The following is a 21,956-nucleotide window of genomic DNA, read 5'->3' as shown; positions in this document are numbered from 1 at the left end:
GAATTATTTTTTGATCAGCTCTTTAATTTTTAAGTCTTACAAATAATTACTGATGTTATTTTTAAAACAGTGATATGAGAGAAATTAAAAATAGCTGCTATTAAATAAATATCTATCGTCTCAAGTTTATCTATCAATTCCATCTTTTAATATATGATAGTACATGCGTAGGTAGACTAAATTTGAAGACTAATGCCCATTTCCACCAACGTAGATTAACTTTAATCTCGGTGCAACTTAAGCGGGGCCTACAATAGAAGTCGTAGCAGTCGTAGAGTCTTAAGTCGTAGAAAATTAACCGATCACAGTAGAATATGAGAAGAATAATCGACTATGATTGGTCAATTTTCTACGCCTTCGACCCTACGACTTCTATTGTAGACCCTGCATTATTCTTCGTCTTTTTCTAATTCTAAAGATTAGAAAAAGACAAAAAGTAAGTTGAGCCGAGATTAATGTTAATCTAGGTTGATGGAAATAAGCATAAATTTACTAAGTAATGCACAATTCTCAAAAAAAAAATTAAACTCGGAATACCATGATAAAAAAAAGATGATCCATTGAATCCTAAATAAGTATATGCAAATGGTATTTCAAGAGAATCGTTTTCCACATTGGCGAACACACATTTGACACTTGAATCGAAGCGACGGCGAGTAAAGTAGTTTAACATAATGTAATACTCCGTTATCGATTCTCGCCATTGTCTCATTAGTACAGCTATTCTGTGTAGACATGACGCATCACTTTTGTAACATCTTGAAGTAATCTTTGGACTTCAAAGTATTATTCATACATCGACGAGTCATACCATCAGTGTGTTGGATATCGACAAGAGTATGTAATATGGGTGTGTACATTGAAGCGATAACAAATTAGCATTCCACAGTACTGCACAGTACCATCTCGTAACACAATGACGGGGGTTGGAAATTGCGCGTTACAAAAATTCAACGCCGGAATCGTATTCGCGTGCGTGCTTGGTCTCGGTTTTTCATACTACGCTTACACCGTGGAGGTCAAAAAGGAACAAGATGATTCGTACCAGCCGCTATGTGATATTTCCGAGCATATTAGCTGCACCAAAGTGTTTATGACCGAGTAAGCACGCTCAAATATTACCGTATCAGTGCAATGGCATTTGAACGCCACTCATTATATGTTCAAATCTTGAACGTAATTAAACGAGGGTTAACTTGTATCTTCATTCTATGTATAATTCATTACAATTGTTTTTTTTTATTTACTTAATAGTTCCCCTCGTTACACAAACATGTTACGTTACATGAACATGGATATTGTTCAGAATCAGTGAATACATGCGACTGTTGAAGAGAAGCTTCGCTAATTTTTCAAAAACACAGTATAGACTGTTTCTCAACGCTTGTGTCGACTTGTGTCAACAAATGGAAAGCACTCAGACTGCGTTCCACTTAACACTCTCAACGCTCGCAAGCATCATTTGTCCTTGTTTAATATTTGATAAATAACAATAAAATGATTCCACGAGCGTCGCGGGCGTTAAGTGGAACGAACCGTATGCATTTATAACGATATCGGCATATAAAAATATTTTATTAATATTTGCAATTTTGTGTTACGCTCGATTCACAGGTCATGAACAACAATTACATTAAGCCGTTATTTCATTTGTTTTTGTCGTACGACAAATTTTTTCAAGCTTGTTAATTGATAAGAATTTTTATTGGTTGATTCCTTTATGCACTATGCATTATGCGTTATGCAAGAGTGTGTGCTGCGGCCTTATCTCTGGAGCGTCGCGCTATAAAGCCTTGTGTCCACGATGCTAGAAATCGGTCCAAGATCTCGGACAGAGAAAAAATTAACAAATCACATTTGAACAATTTGATTACATGACCATTGCGATTGGTCAATTCTTTCTTCGTCCGAGTTCTCGGACCGATTTCTAGCATCGTGGACACAAGGCTTTAGATTGAGAGATCCGAGGATCTCTATCAATTATCGTTTTATTCTATTATTTAATATTCGGTGAACAACAAAGATAAATTAACATATCATGTGCATCACGCATTCTAAATAATTACGAAGATTGCTGCTGAGTAAGGGCCTGCGCACAATAGAGGAACAAGAATTAGATATTAAGATTTCAACCTATCAGAAATCGTGTATTCCGATGTAATCAGTTTCTGATATGTTGAAATCTTAATATCTAATTCCTGTTCTTCTATTGTGCGCAGGTCCTACGTGCTACATAAAGAAATTTTAACGAATCCAGGGAATTATTTCTCATTGGCTACCACGTGGAATGTAAGGTTCTATAAGGGTTAGGGCCCAGACACAAGCTTTTGCATAACGCATAATACATAGTGCATAATGGAATCAACCAATCGAAATTCTTCTTTTCCATGGAATGAGAAGAAAGGAAAGCTTCTGATTAGTTGATTCGTTTATGCACTATGCGTTATGCGTTATGCAAAAGCTTGCGTCTGGGCCTTTACCGCATACTTTTCGCAATAATAATCATAAGACGTGTGACGTAAGAATTAATTAATCACAGTCAAGAATTAAAAAAATAAAAATTTTAGTTAAATATTTTCAGTTTTGATTGGTTAATTCTTATGACACGTGTTAGTGTATATCCACACAACTTGCATAGCCGTATAAACTATGCAAAAAATATGCATAGCCGTATGCATAAAGAAAATTATCCAATCACATTTTACATTTTATCTTTATAGGAGAAATGCAATTGGATTATTTTCTTTAAGCATACATTTATGCGGCTATGCAAGTTTATGTGGATATATCCTTACAGTTATTGAGTTTTCCGAGTTATGGAAAGCATGTGCGGTGACTCTAAAGTTTGATCTGTTTGTGTTGCTTGCACTTTTTGCGTTCAGTACCTTCAAGGTTAGAGTAGAGTCCTAGATTTATCAGAGAGGCGCAACCGGTGTTATGCATTCTGATTCGCTGTTGCAATCTAACCAATTGCGTGACTTGGCAGCCATTTATAGTACTAGTGACATATTTCTATTTCATTTTATCCTATACATTCTATCTCATATTATCCTACACGTTTTATCTTGTTTGACATAGTTTAAAGGTAGTTTCATAGCATGTCAGCCATGTTTAGTACTCTCCTTAGCATCTTTGTCATACTGACTTAAGCCGGTTGCGCCTCTCTGATAAATATAGGACTCTAGATTAGAGAACCTCAAAGGGAGAGAGTATAGTTAGGTATATCAACATAAACTTGCATAGTCGCATAAATGTATGCATAAAGAAAATTATCCAATCACATTTTACGTGCGCCTTTATAAGAGAAATGCGATTGGATAATTTTCTTTATGCATACATTTATGCGGCTATGCAAGTTTGTGTGGATATACCTTTAGCGGCCTTATGTTATGCTTATGCTCTGTTAAACATTTCATGTGTGAAGCCCTTTGTAGACCTTCTACAATAAGCTATTAGTCATAAATTAGAAGTCAGAAGCTAAAAATAATAATAATGATTGTGATAGGTCAATTTTTAGCTTCTGACTTCTGATTTATGACTAATGGCTTATCGTAGAAGGCTTATTACTTCTACGAAGTAATGGCCGCAGCACAGACTTTTGCATAACGCATAACGCATAGTGCATAAGCGAATCAACTAATCAGAAGCTTTCCTTTCCTCTCATTCCATGGAAAAGAAGAATTTCGATTGGTTGATTCCCTTATGCACTATGCAAGAGTCTATGCTGCGGCCATAACAATAAACATGACATGCGTATTCAGCCATAAGTGCTGCCTTCAGCCGCGCGAATTTTTAAGCCATATACTGAAATTTATAAAACGTAACGAAAATAAAACTTAGATAAAATACAAAATGACATAACATGAAATTATTCGAAATTGATAATTGTGCATGAATAATCGTAAAATTATTTCAGACAAACATATACAAAATAAGTAGTAAAAAATTAACGTGTCGTATTTCAGGCATGGCAAGGGACTCGGATTGTTTCCAAAAGATTCTGTGTTTAACATCCGAAATCCTATATATGGTTCAATATTTTATACTCTGATCGTAATTTTAAGTATGTATTCAATCGTTGTCGCTTACGTGTCTATACATACGTCTTACATAATAATAACGGAATTATTTTTTTCAGGTGTGACTAATAATTACACTTTTTCGGCCACCACTGTAATTCTGGGAATAATCTCTAATATTTTTTCAATATACTTAAGCCTTATATTATATTTATATAGAGATATCTGCATTGTATGTATTAGCATGTACATTATAAACGTGGTGATCACATTTTTCGCTATCAAAAAATTCCGAAAATTCCAAAAATTAGCCTCAGGCGATACGCATAAAAAGGTGAAATAAAAACAAAAAAGAATTATATTTTTTTGCGATCGATTAAAAAATATTTTAATAATTTTTTTCTATTATTCTCTATTTCTGTAGAATTTATACAATGTAAATATCCAGTAAACAATTAATATAACGTAGATATATAACAAGTGTATATGTTATATTCGTTGTTTGCTGAATATAATATAAATGATTTAGATTTTAGATAAACATAAATTCTCAAATATTTTTAACGAAAAAGATTAAAGTATTTTTTAAGAATTATTTTACATTATACAGTGCAAACAATTAAATGAATTTTTCTGTGTTATAATGTACGTAATATCTTAAATAAAAGATATAGCAATTAATTAATATGTATAGATAAAAGAGAGAACTTTTGCTTATATATATATTCATATTATATTATTGTAAATCAACAATATGAACAATATAAATAATATCGCATCTATATGAAACTCGCACATATATTCATTTGTTAATAAAAAATATGTGCTGTAATGGATGTACAGAATGTCCTGTGGTGCTTTTTTTCGAAGTTGTCGTTTTTATTAACATGATTGCTCAAGAAAAAAATTCTTCAGATTGCCGAAAAAAATATTAATAAAATACAAGAAATATACAGTAATGAAGAGCATTCTGTATATCCATAATGTATATCAAGAATAGTTAACGACGTTCACATATTCTGTTTTATGAGAATGTCAGTAATTTAAATGTCGAAAATACGTGGCACGTAAACGTTAAAGATATAAGAAACATTCTGTAATATTTCAGAAGGTTTAGCGATTGTTATCGGTTCTACTTTAATAATTTTATATAATCAAATAAAAACGTAACTTTCACGTCCTTGACTTTGATAGATCTAATTCACATTAAATAATTCATGAAACCGTGTGTATGTCATACAGTAGAACTTTTATTTATTTTGTCTACGCGAAAATAGTCTATAAAAATGGTTATAAATTGTAACTACACATTTGCTAATTTCTTAAATATCTTCCAGGATGTTGTCTATTTATAATCATTACAATTACTTACGTCAACAAAATCCCACATTAAAATAGATAATGAAGTGATAATATGGTAATGACGTCAATTGTTTGATAAGAATTCGATAAATTGAAAAATTTATGCAATTAAAAAAAGAAGCAAAAAAGCAGAAACAGGAGATTTAAATGATAGCAAAAAAGAGGAAATAAAAAAAGATACAAGAATATCAAAAGCACGTATACAGCAGAATCTAATATATGTAAAATAAAACAAATGTATAATTCATTACTTTATCAGATCAGTAGCTTCTCTCCTAAGTTTTACATCGTACTTTGAGATAAATTAAGATTTTATTTATAATATATTCGCGGAGAAAGATAGTGATTTAACGTCCGAAAGGATACACAGTTTAATCATGTCACTAACCTTAATATTTGCCGTCTCTTAATAAATCTTTGTTACTACGGCTAATGCTGGCAAGAATACCAGGACTCTTCAACGGCGGCGTTTCGTCCAAACGATTAAGGTGCAAATTGGAGGTATACGGTACACGGGTTGGTGCATCGACGCCATTCTTGCTGGCCTCGACGTTAAAGCTTTTGCTGCGTGATAGCGACGACTTGTACGTACGTTCGGGTTTCGGCGGAGCCTGAAGAGTGCTGTAAACAGGTGTCGCGTTCACTTTTGGCGACATGTTCACCGTGTTCTTGATCGATATGTTGATCATGCTGCTATGATGTTGGCTCATTTTGCCGTATCTGCCGATGTTCGGTGCCTGGTATCGTCTGGTCTGAGAACGAGCTGATTGTTCACCACCGGTGGAATGTAGGCTTCGCGGTAAGGTCTGAGTGGTCCGGAAGTGCTCCTCCCTTTCTTGATCGCTAACCAGTCTGCTGGTGGACTTGCTAAATCTGCCGAGGGAGCCGGAGGCGACGCTGAAACGCGGTTGTTTCCGAAAGGTGATTGCCTAGCCGTGCGGATTTTCTCTCGTCGACGTTTGCGGCGGCGACGATCGAATGAGTCTATCGAGTCATATATACGTTCGATTCCCATGCGTCCCTTCATGCAGCCTTCACCCTAAATTGAAGCACGGAGTCGTCGAATTGCGACTTAAAAGATATACCCAAGCGACCCGATTTAGACTTCGCACTTTGGCTCCTGAAGCTTGCACAACTAACTCCGTCTTTGGCGATCGAGCGACATGAGATAGCAAGTTCGTCGTCTATTTCATGATGACAGATTCTGACCGAGAGACAAATTTTTACTGACAATGAAAGCGTGAAATATCTTTGGAACACTATGTCATTCCTGATAAACGTTTCATGCATAGATAGTTATGTAGAGTGTCTCGGATTAAGTTAGATCCCTTACACTTTCAATTCACAATCGATTTTCCCTTGGTGAAAATCAACGCCATCATTCATAATTTTATAATATTTCTCCTTTCGTTTTTCTATACCTTTAACCAAAATTATCTACCTTCAAAATAAATCTCATCTGATCAATTTCTGTAACTTAATCCATACAAACTCCCTTATGAACTTTAAGTAGTAACTCTTTACCAATTGAAAAAACCAGACAAGAGAAAGACAGAAGATCTGTAATATTTTACAAAAGACACCACTGTACAGTATTAAATAAAGATATTTCAACAAGCGCAATAACGATAAGGGGCAGTAAGCATAGCGATCTAATTAATTTAAGTAGGGGATAATTTATCAGTCAAAATTTGTCTCGCTCTCATTATGTCGAGTACTTCGTTTACCTGTGCTCGGAATCTACGGCAATTTTACCGGAGCCGCGTGGTCTTCCGTGTCGCAGTCGGTCTCGGTCGTTCTCGTATCCTTTTTCACGTCCGTAGATACTGCCGCCGAAAGGATCCTCGCCCAAGTAATACCTCTGCAGAGGTGGTGGCGTAGATTCGCTTAACCTTTTTCACGTCCGTAGATACTGCCGCCGAAAGGATCCTCGCCCAAGTAATACCTCTGCAGGGGTGGTGGCGTAGATTCGCCGCGTTGCCATTCCTGGATACCATGATCAGCCGTCCTGGTGATCTTCGTGACTTTGCTCGACGTGTTAGCGTTTCGCGGTGATCGCGGAGGTCTTTCCGGTGGTTTGTCCTCCATCGTGTCCCTTTCGCTGACGAAAGGAATGTTCCTGTCGATCACGTTGTATTGTAAATAGGTCGGGCCATTATCGTCGGTCTGCGTCAATTGTGAGGTAGATCCACCGCTTGTCCGTTTGTTCTTTCTCTCCGTACTAGCTGAACGTAATTTGCCCACCAACTTCCGAAAGGATTCGCCGATCTTATACTTAGGCCCATGACCTAGATAAACAGATAGTAATATTTAATACATACACAATAATAATAATAATAATGTTGATAATATTCCTCTTTAATGCTCTCATAATATTCGACTTTTATTTTTAGTTTGTCTTTAGTCGACTTTTATTTTATTACTTATTTGTTATCAGATTGTTTTCCAATTGGATCGTAAAAATAATTTGATTTAATTAAAAATATTTTTAATTAAAATATTTACACTCATAAATTTCTAATTTAAATATTTTTTTAGTTTATCGCTTCTATCAATTAATTACGGAGAAGATTTACCTTTAGATGCTCGTGAACTATCTGACTTTTTCTCTTCGCGACTATTTATCGGCGATTTCGGCGAGATTGATCGCGATCGTGGCGAGGTATTTCTATAATTGCGTTCGGGTGTTTGTGCTTGAACGTCGCGATTACGACTCTCCCAAGTTCTTTGTACCACGTGTACCGGACTTGAAGTACGACCTGACGGGAGCTCGTTCGAACTGATCTTTTCTTCAGATTTTGCCCACTATAAAAAGATTACCAATAATTCAGTTATGTATCAATAATTCGTATAATGTAGCAAAACACACAATGAAATATTTTATCAGTTTAAATCAATATAAATTAATTTAATAAACTATATATAGATTAATTATAAATTATTGTAATATATAAATTATTTGTAATAAACAAAAGAGAGAGAGAGAGAATTTGCAGAATATAAACTAAACTTCCATTGCATTTAATATTATGTATTTTCTTGTAAATTTTAAAACTATTGCTATTGCATAATGAAGAGGAATATTCGTACTTGTTCTTTCGATCTTCGACGTATCGGTGGGGAAGGTGTACGTTGTCGTTCTTCGACAGAATCCTGATAATCACGTCGGAAGGATTCGTAAGTTTTCGAATAAGATGATTCAACTTGATTTCTCTTATGCCCGTGGGCATGTCCGTTGGTACGTGAAGATTCCACGTATCGAACTGGAGAGTTTGATCGCGCATGATTTTGCTTCTCTGTGTAGAATACATTATATTCACATTTCCATTTCATGTATCATTTGATATTTATCGAAACAAAGTTGTTATATATATATATATATATTGTAGGTTTAGGATTATCTTCTAAACTTTATACTGTAACATATCTTATCTCTCTTTTTTTTAATTTTACGAACTTATATTAACCTAAAAACAATGTTATATGAGAAGGCCAAATATTTTTAAAGATTTTAAGGGGCGATTCCTCGCATATCAATTCAAGATAAAAACTTTATGTGACCACATGTTCGAAACGGCTTAGTTTTGAAGATATCCTTATTCTTAGGTCTATTCCTAATTTTAAAAAAATAATGTATGATTTCAAAAGATGAGTTTTCATGTTGAAGTTTACACACAAAGTTTTAAGTTTCATCTCAAAATAACTCAATAATGGTTCTAGACATTTTTAGAAAAACAAAGTTTTTCCTTCAATTTTGACATTCTATTTTTTAAACTAAGCTTTTCGAACATATGGTTTCTCATATGTATGAAATTTTTTTTTTAAATTACTGGAAAAAGTTACTCCTTAAAATACGTTAGAAAACTTAAATTATAATGCGTGAAATTAGAAGAAAACTGTTTTAAAGAGAATTAATATTTAAAAATTATTTTTCCTAATAAATTACCTTTTCCTTGATATCGTTCCGACCATTCGCTGATTCCATGAAAATATCCTGAAGGCGAGTTCGTCTCTCGACCACGTCGCTGATTGCGGCTGGAACTTACATTTTGATAATCGCGCTCCTTGGGCGTGCAAGATTTCATGGTGACATTGATGTAACTCGTGTTAGTGCTGGTTGGAAGAGGAGAGTCATCGGCATCGAGGGATCCGTGCGAAGAGCGCGAATCACTGCCGAAATGGCTTTCCAGCCACTTCGACGTTTCGAATTTTCTCGCCTCGTCCTCTTCCTCGAGGTCCAACGGTTTCTTCGTCAAGGCATCTTTTCGAGCGGCATCCGAGAAACCTATAATAATTAGCAATAATCTTTTGAAGAAAAGGAACATATCAATAGAAAAAAAATACTTTGAAAAAAAAAAAATATATATATATATATAATATATGATATCTCTATATGTTCTTTAATAAATTTTAATCTTTCAAGTCGAGATAATAAAAATAATTTTTCTTGAATGTAAATTTTTTTCAGTAAAGATAATATCTAGCAGTCTTAAGAATGGAAGGCAATTCAGTTAGTTTTATCAGCTGTCATATTTTATATTTCAGAACTCACAATTATCCGTTGATCATCTGGTCAACCATTTGTAAATATGTATGTAGAACGCAACGATAGAAAATCAATAGAGAAAGGCCACGTACCGGGATATTTGTGAAAACGAGTCGTCCGCATGCCCGTCGGTGATGGTGACCAGTCGCCTATTCGTTCTCCTTCGGTTGTCTCTGCAACATAGCGCATTTCTCGGCCGACTCTCTCGCCGGCCGAGATGTAGTCCACTACGTCTTCTTCTCTTTTCTTGATGTACCTTTGTGAGCTTTCCTTCTTCGTTTCAGAGGCGTCGTCGTCGTTCCTCCCGTTGTCCGGAACCTCGTCGTCTTTAATCTGAAGCAAAAATGATTACTTGCAACTATTTCTCCGACTTATGTGTGTGACATTATATTTATATAAATATATTAATTGTATATTATTATATATTTTACATATATAATTAAATAGTCTTACAATTCGTAAAACTAGCGAAGGTAAACCGAGACAAGAAGAGAAAAATGACGGTAGGAGTATATTAACCAGTTTTTGCTGCTGCGACTCACCTCTTCGTGCTCGAGCGTTCGCTTCTTCTCAGTAACGATTAATCCGTCAGCCTTCAGTTCCTTTTTCTCCAAGGTCTTCTCGGTGTCGATGACTTTGTTTGACCTAGTCGTGTGCTGGATGACCCGTGGACCAGACTGTGATGCCAATTGTTTCGAGGATTCGGCAAGAGCGACTCGTAAGTCACCCCTATTGTTATGCACTGCCTTCTGGTATGCCTGAAAACCAGATGTGGACCCGCATTAACTCTTGTCAGACACTCCCGATCAATTATTGTCTCTGCAAGTAATTTTTCTTTGTATACACGGCCAAACCAACTGGTTTTCTTCCTTCTTTCACGAAAATATTGATTCATTGCTTTTAAAAAGGGATGTGACGTTCAACAACAGATAATAATATAGAGCAAGTACGTGTAATCTATACTAATAAATATGTAAAGATATTACAAATAAGAAAGGAAAAATAATAAATAAAAAAATTAACGCGATCTTTGTAAATTTTAATTAATGGATGTTTAACATGCAGAGATCGAGCATTTAAATTACTTAAACTCAATAACCAAAAATCAAAGCCAATAATAGTTATTGGTTACTATTCTTGTGACCTTTCTAAATAAATTAAGCGTGATAAGCTAATAAATAATTGCCAATAAAAATACAGCATGTTTTAATATTTGTTAATATTGTCTTAATCATTGATTTAATTTTAAGTTCTCTCTCTCTCTCTCTCTCTCTCTCTCTCTTTCTCTGGTTTTTATTTTTATATATTTATAACTTTCTCTATTAAAATAACACATCTAATAAGTTCGACATTCGCAACACTGATTTCCTTAATTCTCAACTGAAATCTATATATCAAATAGTTATATATTAAGAAGTCTATGCGTGTCCCATCGGACAATCAAATTAAATATTTTACAAAGTGCCGGTTAAAATGATGACACGACACGATTCTTCGACCTTCATCGAAAGAACAACTCAGAATTCGAACACGCCGAGGACGATGACGAGCATGACAAACCGCGATAGACACCGGGAAAACTGTTTGTCATATAAAACTATTTAATTTCAATCGAACTTCATATCTGATCTATTTGCAGCGGGCGCGTTATGCATTTCAAAATTAGAAACCCTATAACTGCAAAGTCTGACTAATTTTGTCAAAACAAGAATGAGAAGGAAAAATGTGTATACTGTTTCTTTTCATACATGCTATCTCATTCTTATTTATACTATCTTATTCCGAGGAACACGCAAAATTTAACAAAAAATTAAATGACTTTATTTTCATTTTCAACGTTAATAAATAATCAAATTTTATAACAAAAAAAGTCATTTTTTTACTTTCTCTCGACTTGATATAGGTTCCTTGGGACTCTTTATAACTTAACAAATTTGACAAAAAAGATGAAGAACTCAAACTCCGTTATAGGGTCTCTATTCGAAAGTCTACGATTCGTTGCAACTTTGATAGAAATACGACTAATTTATATCTGAATTATACCTGCAACAATCTCGGTAAAGAGACACGATACGTCCAGCCGGCGCGTCGCGCGTCGCGTCCGATCAAGCGGCGCGTGTCTTTTTTCCGCGGAGCGATTGTCCCGGCATCTCTCGCGCGAGGACGACTGGTCCTGTTCGATGACGAGTAATCTTGAGACTATAAGGGAGCAGGACCACACAGAGACAGAAGAGCGGACGAATTCCGAGGACACCCCCGCGGCGATTCCACCGACGAGAAGGTGGCGCGGGACACTATCGCGGTCGGATTTGCGGCTGATCGCACCCGCGGTCCAGAGTGGTCCAGAGACGTGCGGAACAGCTGCTGAGACTGCGGCTGCGGCTGCGGGCATCTCATGGCTCCTTCATCGCCATTGGGTGAAGGGAGTGCAAAATCGAGAGATCATCGACTTCCACTTCTTGAGATCCCTTTCCCTCTCTTTCTCTCTCTTTGTCTCTCGCTTTTCGCGATCCCCTTCTCCCTCGCGCTCCCGTTCCCTCTCTCGCTCGACAGTGCCCGTTCGCCGTTTAACTCCGTCCTTCCTTCGTCCTCTTCGTCCCAGAACGATTCGACCTCCTCCGTCCTGAATCGTTCATGCGCGCGAGAGCGTCTCCTCTCGCGTATTATACCTGTTGCCCGTCTTTCGCAATCCGGGTATCCCCGCGAGGTTTGTGAAACCTCGTTGCGATTTACGTGGATGCGATTGCATGCCGCATAGATTGGTATCGGGGGAGAGTGAGAGCTTTTTTTTTCTCTACTCCGAGCTATTCTCGGACTTGTCTAGCTGCGCTAACACGCGTTAAACGTGTAGTGTGTTATTATGACACTTGGAACGTGACGATCTATCGCTATTACCACGTCAAACGACATAAACGTCAAACTACATTCTTAATTTATAGTTTGTGATTATAGCATCCCAGGAATAAACGCGATAATAAAATGGCTATCGGAAATTGACGTGTTATATTTCAGAAGAGTAAATGGACACGTCATATCATTTTATTTTAAAAATGGATAAAACAAATAGAGAATTTTAATTTGAATATAAGACATTTAATTCTTAGTTGTAAAATTTCTAAAACTTTTAATTTACAAAAGAAATTAAGTATGAGAGAAACTCTTCAGAACTGTGATATTTTTATCTTTCTCGATATGCATTTTTGAATTTATTATAATTGCTTTGTCAAATGACATAAACGTCAAAATAACATTCTGGATTTACAATTTATGATTATATCAGAAATATAAACGAATTTATTATTTCAGAAGTAAATAAATATATATTATTTCTAAAAAATGAATAAAATAAAGAGAAGATTCTAATCTGAATGTAAGCTGTTTCTCGATTACTATCACGATTTTGCTAAAGTACCTTTATTTATTAGCTAGATACAAATCTGAATGTTGTTGAACATCACTATAAAAATAATTATGTAGTAGAAACATGTTCGGATTCCTACTCGGGTATCTCTCTGGTGTCGTGTCAACCTTGTTTAACATTCGGTTAAATAATGAAGATGGAGTGATACCTGGGTGGCACTCGGATGGAAATCTGAACATAGCCTAGCAGGATGATCAAACTGGTTACTAGAATGTCGAAACTTTTTGCTTATATTGTGCTTGAATTTCCTGCATAATTACTTTAACAATCCAACAAAATTACTTTCAGATTTGTATCTACCAAAATTTTTAGATACTTCAGTAAAGTCGTTTTGCGATGCATATAAAACTTCTAAAAATTTTTGCAGAAAGAAATGAAGTACAGAGGAAATTTTTCAGAGTCGTATTATTTCTATTTTTTTCCAGCATACGTTTCTGGTACTTATATAAAAAATCGTAATATCAGCAAAAGTGCGGCATTAAGACCTCCCGTAGAGAAACATCACTCGAACATGCTTTCTTTCAGCAGCTTCGCAAATGATTTCGTAACGATGATGAAGTGAATATCTGGTGCCATGCTGACCGAATCTCACTGAGCTTGAAACACGTCGACACGGCGCGGCTGCGGCGAGCTATCAGACGGGACGAGACGACGCCGACGAGACTCTGGAGAACAAACAGCGCGACCTTTTCGCGGCGCGTGACGCCAGGAAAGAGAATGCGCATACAGCCGTGTACCCCGTGGCACGCGCAGGTGGAATTCAGATGGTGGGTGTGTCGCGGGTGCATACTGCATCAGTGCATATATACCTCGTCCGAGATATCTCCCAACTGCTGACGATCCTCCGTCTCGAGTCTCTCCTCGATCTCCTCGCGGCTCCTCACCACCGTCTCATTCAGCTCCTTTTGCACGATGTTACCGCCATTTCCGGTCACAGTACCACCTGCCGCCGGCCGCCAGTCGACCTCCTGCGGTTGATCCCCGGTCGTGCGTCTCTAAACACCGGTTCGCGAACCAGTTAAAAGCACGTTTTCTTACGCGCGGGCGCGTAATACTACAAAGAAAGCCGATTCTGATACGCAAATGTATGCAGAATCAATGAACAATGGACGCGTGTCGAAAAGTAAGAAAGAAGAAAATTCTGCCGACTGTTACTCGTTACGTCTTCCATCTCGTAAAAATTATTACGATTAATAACATGCAATCTGGGATTTTGTAGATTACTACAAGGGAGGGGCAGAAATGATGGAAAAATTTGAGATATAAGAATTTAGCATTATTATGAGTAGATTTTAAGAGGTCGTGATTATTTGTGCTATTTATGTTTATTGTATATTATACGTGGAAATAACGATCTTGTTAAAGTATATAAAAATTTAGCTAGCTATAGATCTGAAAATAATTTTGTTGGACTATGAAAATAAAGTTTTAGTTGCTGGTTCAACAAAATTATTTTCAGAGATCTGTATGTTTATTTTTAAATATTTCAGCAAACTCGTTCTTTCCGTATATTAAATTTATCTTGAGCCATTTATATTTTCTAAATTCTTTGGAATCTCACTTTAAAGAGTGAAAATAGAGTGGCTCAATTTTCAATCTTGGATTTGACTCTTCAGAGTGAGATTCATTCTAAAAGTCTTAGAGAATATATTAACAGACTAAGATATTCGACAAACGTGCGAACCTCCTGAGTCGTATGTTCCTGTTGCTCGACGTCTTCGGTTGTGTTTGTGGTGACAAGGGGTCCAGAGTCGACGACGACCTCTCCGTCTTCGAGGACAACCTGTCGCTTCACCCTCGTCTCGATCTGCCGCGTGGTGGTAATCTCCTTTTTCTTGCGGGTCTCCCATTCTTCTGAAAGGCGGAAGCGGGCATTCTTTCAGCTTGACTCGCAATACTGGCATTGTTTCGCAAAACTAATTTCTCGGTCCCGAACAAACGGACATAAAACGCTGGTGATGAGTCGACGATGGCATAGGGAGAGGTGCCTTTATGCCTCTGTCGACATTACTGTCAACTATCGCGCCTTTGTAAGCACTTCTGGCTATGCCGAAGGAGCGAAATAACAGTTATATACCTCGAGTAAACAGTTACTTTTGCGATCGCGATGTTTGTCAAGTAAAAAAAATGAAACTAACAGAAAAGATTCTTTACTTTTCCAAAATGCCCAATTCACAATATCTAATCTTTTGTTTGAGCGATAAGATGAAGGTTTGACAGATATAAATTCACTTAGATACTAAAACTTTTGGGTCATATATCTCTTGTAGTATCTTAGTCTCTTTCGAGTTTTGTCGTTAGTGCGCTCTTGGAAATTCAGAAAAGATATTCTAGCAAAATAGTTTTTTATAAGTAGACTAGCAGGGTATAGAATATTTATTTACTATTTCACATTTATCGTGCAGAATATTTAACGTTCTTTTTTCTATACTTTTGATTATGATAAATTATAACAGTATTAATAGCGGCAGTCTTAATAAATTTTCAGCTTGCACGTTAGCAGTATAAATGGCCTACAGATTACCATTTTCGTTCGTAGATTAATATTTTTATTCGAGGAATTTACCTTCTTTGATTAATGCCACAGAGTTCTCAGGGTCAACCTGAAAAAGGAAACAATACGTATGTAAATCCGCCTGCGAGCGAGACCGTCGAAGATGCGATTCCTTTCGGCTAAGGACATTCTGGGGAAGTTACGTATCACGAGAAGTACGTCTACCGCAAATAACTTCGCCTTAACCGCTTTCTTACTCCATGTTACACGCGACTAAACTCCTGACCGACACCCGGCAGATTCCGATCCGACAGGAATGTTAACGCGAAGTAAGATCATTTGCAAGAACGACTCTGATGAATAAACGCGTGAGTGATTTGCAGGGGATTGTGTCCGACACAATTATATGAATTACAATAATTCAAGAATAATTAATCAGAAATATTTGACGTGCTGAAGAATTTAAGACTGTACGAAAATATTATTGAGAAGAGCCATTAATTGTATACAGAAATTTATCAAGTAATAAATTGATGAATTTTTATCTATCGAAGCGTGAAATAATTGATTCAATAAATGTCGATCAATCTACCGTTCGCCAAATCTATCTTTTATTCATTTTTTATTCGACAAATTTCTGTGTTAATTTCTTAGATTTATTTTTAACAGTTTTTCACTCTCTCATTCTTTCTGTTGTTCTATTCAAATTTATTATACAATCAACAATTAAAATATCATTTGTCTTTATACTAATTGTTGTTTGTTTTTACTATACAATCATATTATAGTTTGGATCAGCAAGATTAAAAAGTTGTAAAAAATTAAAAAAATTTTATAGAAAAAAGACATAACAGACTTATATAACGAAGGCCAAATACAGGGAAAAAAAGTTATTGAATAAAACATTAGTATCTATAAGAAAATAATTACATTTTGGTTTAAATAAACCGGAACAGATCAGCAAAATTAAATAATTCATTATTTTATCAATATTTCATATATTAGAGTCGAAACGTTCAATTACGTAAGTATATATTGCTTTTAGAAAAATTTTTATTACTCTTTGTCTACAGCGCTAATTCTCAATTATCCTCGTTATTCCAGTACTTGTTCGTATATATTACAGTTTTCGAATATAGGAAATGTAGGCGCGAGAATGTGAACTCTGAAGGAGAAACGCGTGAGTATCTGAGAAAATGCATTCTGAAGAGGTCGGAGAAAATGTTACTCACGAGAATAGAGGAGTGGGTATTCGCTGGTGGACGGGCCTCGTATCGGCGTGTCGAAATCACCTCCATCATTCGATCATGTCTGCTATATGGTCCTGATGTTCCTGTTGGGTTGTTCGGTCTGTCGTTGCAAGGAGGAATTCAGCTAACAGACCGTGAGCAATAATGTTTCTTCTTCTCATGCTCTGTTATAATCGAGATAATAATTAATTTATATAAAAAATATCCAAAAGCTGAAAATAAAAGTACTATTGAAGCGAACTTTTCGGTCAGCAATATTTTTTCGATTAAATGATATCACTTTTATTTTAATCAAAGTATAAAGCGTAAAATATTTTTATCGAGAAAGGAGGAAATTTCAAGAGAGAATAAAAAAAATTGTTTACACTCTTGATGACCCAAGCGAGATAAAAAGTTATCAGACACAACGTAACGTATTTTGACATCAAAATGGCTAGAAAATAATTAATTAAAAATTACTTTTCTTTTTTTTTTTTTTTTCAATCACGATTCATTTTAACATCATTTCAACGTTAAAATGAATCGTGGTCTATTAAATTGTTCTGCTTGGGAATCATCTTATGTAACGTTAAAGATCTTTGAGGAAATTAAGTTTAATATTACGGTAGTCTGCAATACACTTAATACGTCAGATCTGAGAGTGACGCTAAGAACACCACGGTTTCTTCGATAATACGGGATTCGATATAGAAGATATTAGTCCTGCCGCCGCGAGCGCGCCATCCCTCTTCTCATTCTTCCGCTACGTCGACGCACATGTGAGGAACACGCAGCTCACGGAGGTGCAATAATTCATCGGGAAGCTCTCTCTCTCTGCGTAGAGAAAGAAGCCGAAGGCCGCGGTGGCACGCGGGCCTGTGGTCGCGACCACCTCGATATATCGTACGCGTGATACGATATCGAGATGGCTAAAGACACCACGTACGGCCGGTTGCTCTATGCCCTATATCAATGGCGTAAGTGACTTCTTTCACAAGCATTCATGAGTCCTTGATCGCAGAGCTCGCGCGGATTGAGCTGTCTGTTCATCCGAAAGGATAATGACGCGCAATTGAGGAACAATTAATTTCTCGCTGCGCGGCTCTTGAGATAATATTTCCATAGAAACTGCAAAAATTAAATACTAGCGGTAGAACGAACGGATTATTCTTTCATTGGCATTAAGAATAACAAAAATTACTAGACGAATAATTGAATATTTATAATTCTCTGGAACAGAAAAATGTAAAAGTTTACACAAGATTTTGATTGCAGTTAATACTGGAATATGGGAAGAATTATTTTTGCTGAGAAATATCTAAAAATTTAAGTAGGTGTAGATCTGAAAATAATTTTGTTGAACTTGAAATAATTATATAGAAAACTCAAGTATGTGATGAGTAATGCTGCAAACAGTTTTAACATTCTAGCAACTAGTTTGAGCGTTTTATAATTATTTTGATAATCCAACGAAATTATTTTCAGATCTATATCTAGTTGAATACTTCAGCAAAAGTTCTTTTTGTGTAATAAGTGTCAATATATACAGATTATTGCTGTGACATTTCAAGTTCTAACTATATTAGGTATTAAGCGCTCAATTTGACCTTCACTATGAAAAGTTTCACGAATGGAGCAATTTAATCCATTTCAAAAAGAGCTTTGCCTACGCCTCTGACATTTGCGTCCTTGCGGTTGGAATTACGCACGCGTTCTCCCCACCTCAGACTCTGGACAGGTATGTATAAGTACTTAAACTTTTTCTATCTTTTAGGATCTATGGTCGTAAAGTGTGGTTTTGAGACGACTACACATTAAATGTGTTTAATGTGATTTTTAAGTACTTTATAGAAGCCTGCGGTATATATACACAGTCCACTTGTCGTATAATTTCTTAATGACACTTAACTCACTTAACGTTGTTAATTACAAGTTCTTCAATTGCATTACGTTTTTATTTTCTTTGTTTAATAATGTAAAAGGAAATTCAAGAAATTTTAATAAGCAAATCGATTTTTGTAATAAATTAAATTTTGCAATAAATACTTCAACGTGCTCGACGCATCATATGCACGTGTAAGAATTATTTCATAAGCATGTTTGAAAATTAACATTCCTTTGTTTCTCTGCTTTCTTGCCATCTCAATGGAGGTTGTAAACGCGCCAATAAACATATCTCATGAATAGATCTAAGAGGACAAGTATGCATTTTGCATTGACAACATACTTCTTTGGTAATCCGCCATACAACCATGTTAGTCTCACCTTATTGGATATGCGTGTGACGTCAGAGATGCGTCAGCGTGTAAAAGCGAATAACTCGAAAAGTCCGTGACATTTTACGCACTTTGTCTAGGGCAGGATGAACTCGTGAGAGTAACAGTACAAAATTCACTTAAGAAATAACATCCTTGAATAATCATCCTTGACAGTAATAGGTCGTCATAATATCATTAAACGGGTCATTATTATATATCTTAATAAAAAGTAGTAAGCAATATCTTTATTTTAGACCGTATATGTGAGAAACACAATCATGATATCTTAATAGAAAGTAGTAATTTTGTTACTTTTTCCATCCATAATCGAATTGCCAATGGATTCTGACACGTTTTTTTTACGAAAATAAATTAAATAATTGATACAGCAAAGTTCTTGATGCAATATATAAATTCAAACATAAATGTAATTCTCACAATTTTACTCATAATTTCATGATATTCGCGGAATGTGAATAGAGAGATTTTTACCCAATTTTTCATAAATTTTTTACTATACTACAATTTTGTCATACAGAGTTCTTCTGTTCAATAAAAATTTATTCTTAGATTATTTGAAAGCTTTAAAGTAAATAAAGTTCCAAAAAATATGTATTATTTGTTCAAATAAGTTCATGATTGAGATACGCCTGCATTTCTTCGGAAAGCTACGTCGACGAGATTTCACTAACGTCTCATTAATTTTGACCGCTTCTGCAGCCCTGATCGCTGCATGAACGCAACAAGGAAAACGGAAGATTAAATTAACGTTAATCGACATTGGCGAAACTCTCTTCGTTAAATAGATCGAGATAAAGTGCACGCGGGATGTTTGAATGATGGCCGGCCCGTCGCGCCGCGTCGCGTCGCGTCGCGTCGTCGCGGTGATTTCAACGCGCGGCGAGACGCGCGAAAATCAGCGATTTAAGCGGCTGACCACTGCATTTACATTGTCATAGCATCTTTTATGCCCTACTACGTCAACACATACTCTCTAAAATTCTTAGAGTGCATCTCACTCTGAAGAGTGAAATCTCACTTTCAAAGATATCACTCTTCACCAAGAGGCTCAATTTCGACTGTTTAGAATGGGATTCTACTTCAAAAAATTTAAACAGTTATAGTCATCGTAAAACATAACGTATATAAGATATATAACGCACAAAAAAGGACATGGCATAAGAAGACGTAACTTACTTCTTGTACTCTAAATTCTTTTGAATCTCATTCTAAAGAATGAAAATTGAACCAATCTTGAAAAAGAGTGGCTCAATTTTCAATCTTTGAGAGTACACCTTTACATGTAAATGAAGCTGATGGTTATGAACGGAATTAAAAGTAATGAATGATTTAACTGAAAATTGAGTTACAGTAGTTACTTAAATGTAATGAACGTGTACATTAAATTTATGAAATTTAATGTAATGTCATGAAATTAAATTCAAATTAAATTCAATTGTGTAACTTAAAAGTTAATGAAATTTAAGAACATTCCTAACAGTGTAAGATTTCACTCTTCGGAGTGAGAATTCATTTGAAAAGTGTACGTGCGGTGGCCCTAACAACAAGTGGACAGCGACGCTGAACACGTGACCTCGTCAAGGACGTCGCCATTTTGGTTGAAAATGCGAAGCGGGCTCGTTCGATCGCGCTCGAATCCATTTTAGGACCGCGCGGCACTGAGGATCTATCAGCGGGAACGGGGCACCTTGGCTTTCACGCCAAATACAGTTTGAGGTCGATCACTCACGCGGCGACCGATCGTTATCAGCGAACGATCGCGGGAAAAACGCAATTCGAAATCGAGAAACGTACATGTTAATCGAACGGTCGAATAATCGTCGGTGCACCGACGAAGATTCTCATCGCTCCCGCCGCGCACGACTCGTTATGTAACGGGCTGACAATGCCACTCGCGTAATATCCTCGATCGACGAGGAAAAGCCGTTCGCCGATGCGTCGACCGATCCTTTCTCGGAAATGCGAAATGAACACGCGTCGTCTATCGGCGTCACGCATAAAAGAGAGATCGGAGCGTATAGGATGTTAGAGCACAAAGTGAAATTTTGAGGAAGAAAAGATAGGGTAACGTGAGAGTAAGAAAGCACGCCGATTGTTTACACTCACCTACACTCCACTCGTTCACGCTCGTTTCCGCGAGTTACGCTCGCAGGGATCTTTAAGGAAATCAACACGATTGTGAGATCGATTTTCAGAGAATTTCAGGAAATGGACGTTTTCTTCGACGAACACTTTGAACGCGTAGTGAAAAATTAATTTGTCAATCTTATGTGAAGAACGAAGAGACTGTGTGAAGGCGAACGAGCGCGCGCGTTGCTTACGACGCGCGGAACGAAAGTACTCGACAAGACCCGCGCCGCATGCTTTCGCGCCAGCGCTCGCGATACTGTCCGGCCCGGCCGTCGAGTACTTTCTGACGGATCCACGATCCACCTGGGGCACCTCAGGCTCGAGTCTAGCAGGTGAGGCGCCCCAGAGTGCGTGCCGAACCGCGCCTGGCCGGCCTGGGACAGCTTCTTCCAACGCAACCTCGTCGGAAAGACAAATATAGAAATCGGCGCGTCGTCACGCCGAATCTTTTGGCTCCATCAATTATATGGACTCGC

General features: G+C 36.6%; 2 protein-coding genes across 3 annotated transcripts; one reads left to right on the top strand and one right to left on the bottom strand.

Moving 5' to 3' along the window:
* Positions 1-582: 582 nt before the first annotated feature.
* Vkor (Vitamin-K epoxide reductase) lies at positions 583-4,370 on the top strand. The gene is made up of 3 exons (XM_018502723.1): positions 583-1,101; positions 3,966-4,063; positions 4,139-4,370. The coding sequence occupies exons 1-3, from the start codon at positions 917-919 to the stop codon at positions 4,360-4,362; spliced, it is 507 nt and encodes a 168-aa protein (XP_018358225.1). The 5' UTR covers positions 583-916; the 3' UTR covers positions 4,363-4,370.
* Positions 4,371-5,653: 1,283 nt separating this feature from the next.
* On the bottom strand, positions 5,654-21,718 carry chas (chascon). Of its 2 annotated transcripts, none has more exons than XM_018502831.1 (13): positions 21,457-21,718; positions 17,075-17,256; positions 15,915-15,951; positions 15,033-15,202; positions 14,158-14,343; positions 10,470-10,685; positions 10,020-10,260; positions 9,328-9,666; positions 8,472-8,677; positions 7,958-8,186; positions 7,274-7,669; positions 7,109-7,187; positions 5,654-6,278 (listed from the first exon to the last, which is right to left on the bottom strand). In XM_018502831.1, the coding sequence occupies exons 2-13, from the start codon at positions 17,141-17,143 to the stop codon at positions 5,771-5,773; spliced, it is 2,676 nt and encodes an 891-aa protein (XP_018358333.1). In that variant the 5' UTR covers positions 17,144-17,256; positions 21,457-21,718; the 3' UTR covers positions 5,654-5,770. The 2 variants fall into 2 exon arrangements, with proteins under 2 accessions (XP_018358333.1, XP_018358331.1); XM_018502829.1 differs by having other exon boundaries at positions 7,109-7,240; positions 7,327-7,669.
* Between the last annotated feature and the right edge of the window lie 238 nt (positions 21,719-21,956).

Source organism: Trachymyrmex cornetzi, unplaced genomic scaffold (assembly GCF_001594075.2).
Source record: "Trachymyrmex cornetzi isolate Tcor2-1 unplaced genomic scaffold, Tcor1.1 scaffold15, whole genome shotgun sequence".
Lineage (NCBI taxonomy): Eukaryota > Metazoa > Arthropoda > Insecta > Hymenoptera > Formicidae > Trachymyrmex > Trachymyrmex cornetzi.
Note: the sequence above shows the minus strand (reverse complement) of the source record. Positions and strands in the feature narration are given on the sequence as shown.

Coding starts and splice junctions, on each gene's coding strand:
- Vkor (XM_018502723.1), top strand. CDS start 917: ATGACGGGGGTTGGAAATTGCGCGTTACAAAAATTCAACGCCGGAATC. Junction 1,102..3,965: donor ACCAAAGTGTTTATGACCGA/GTAAGCACGCTC, acceptor GTCGTATTTCAG/GCATGGCAAGGGACTCGGAT. Junction 4,064..4,138: donor TACTCTGATCGTAATTTTAA/GTATGTATTCAA, acceptor TATTTTTTTCAG/GTGTGACTAATAATTACACT.
- chas (XM_018502831.1), bottom strand. CDS start 17,143: ATGATGGAGGTGATTTCGACACGCCGATACGAGGCCCGTCCACCAGCG. Junction 10,261..10,469: donor GAACGCTCGAGCACGAAGAG/GTGAGTCGCAGC, acceptor TTTTTGCTTCAG/ATTAAAGACGACGAGGTTCC. Junction 6,279..7,108: donor GCCGTAGATTCCGAGCACAG/GTAAACGAAGTA, acceptor ACCGCGTTTCAG/CGTCGCCTCCGGCTCCCTCG.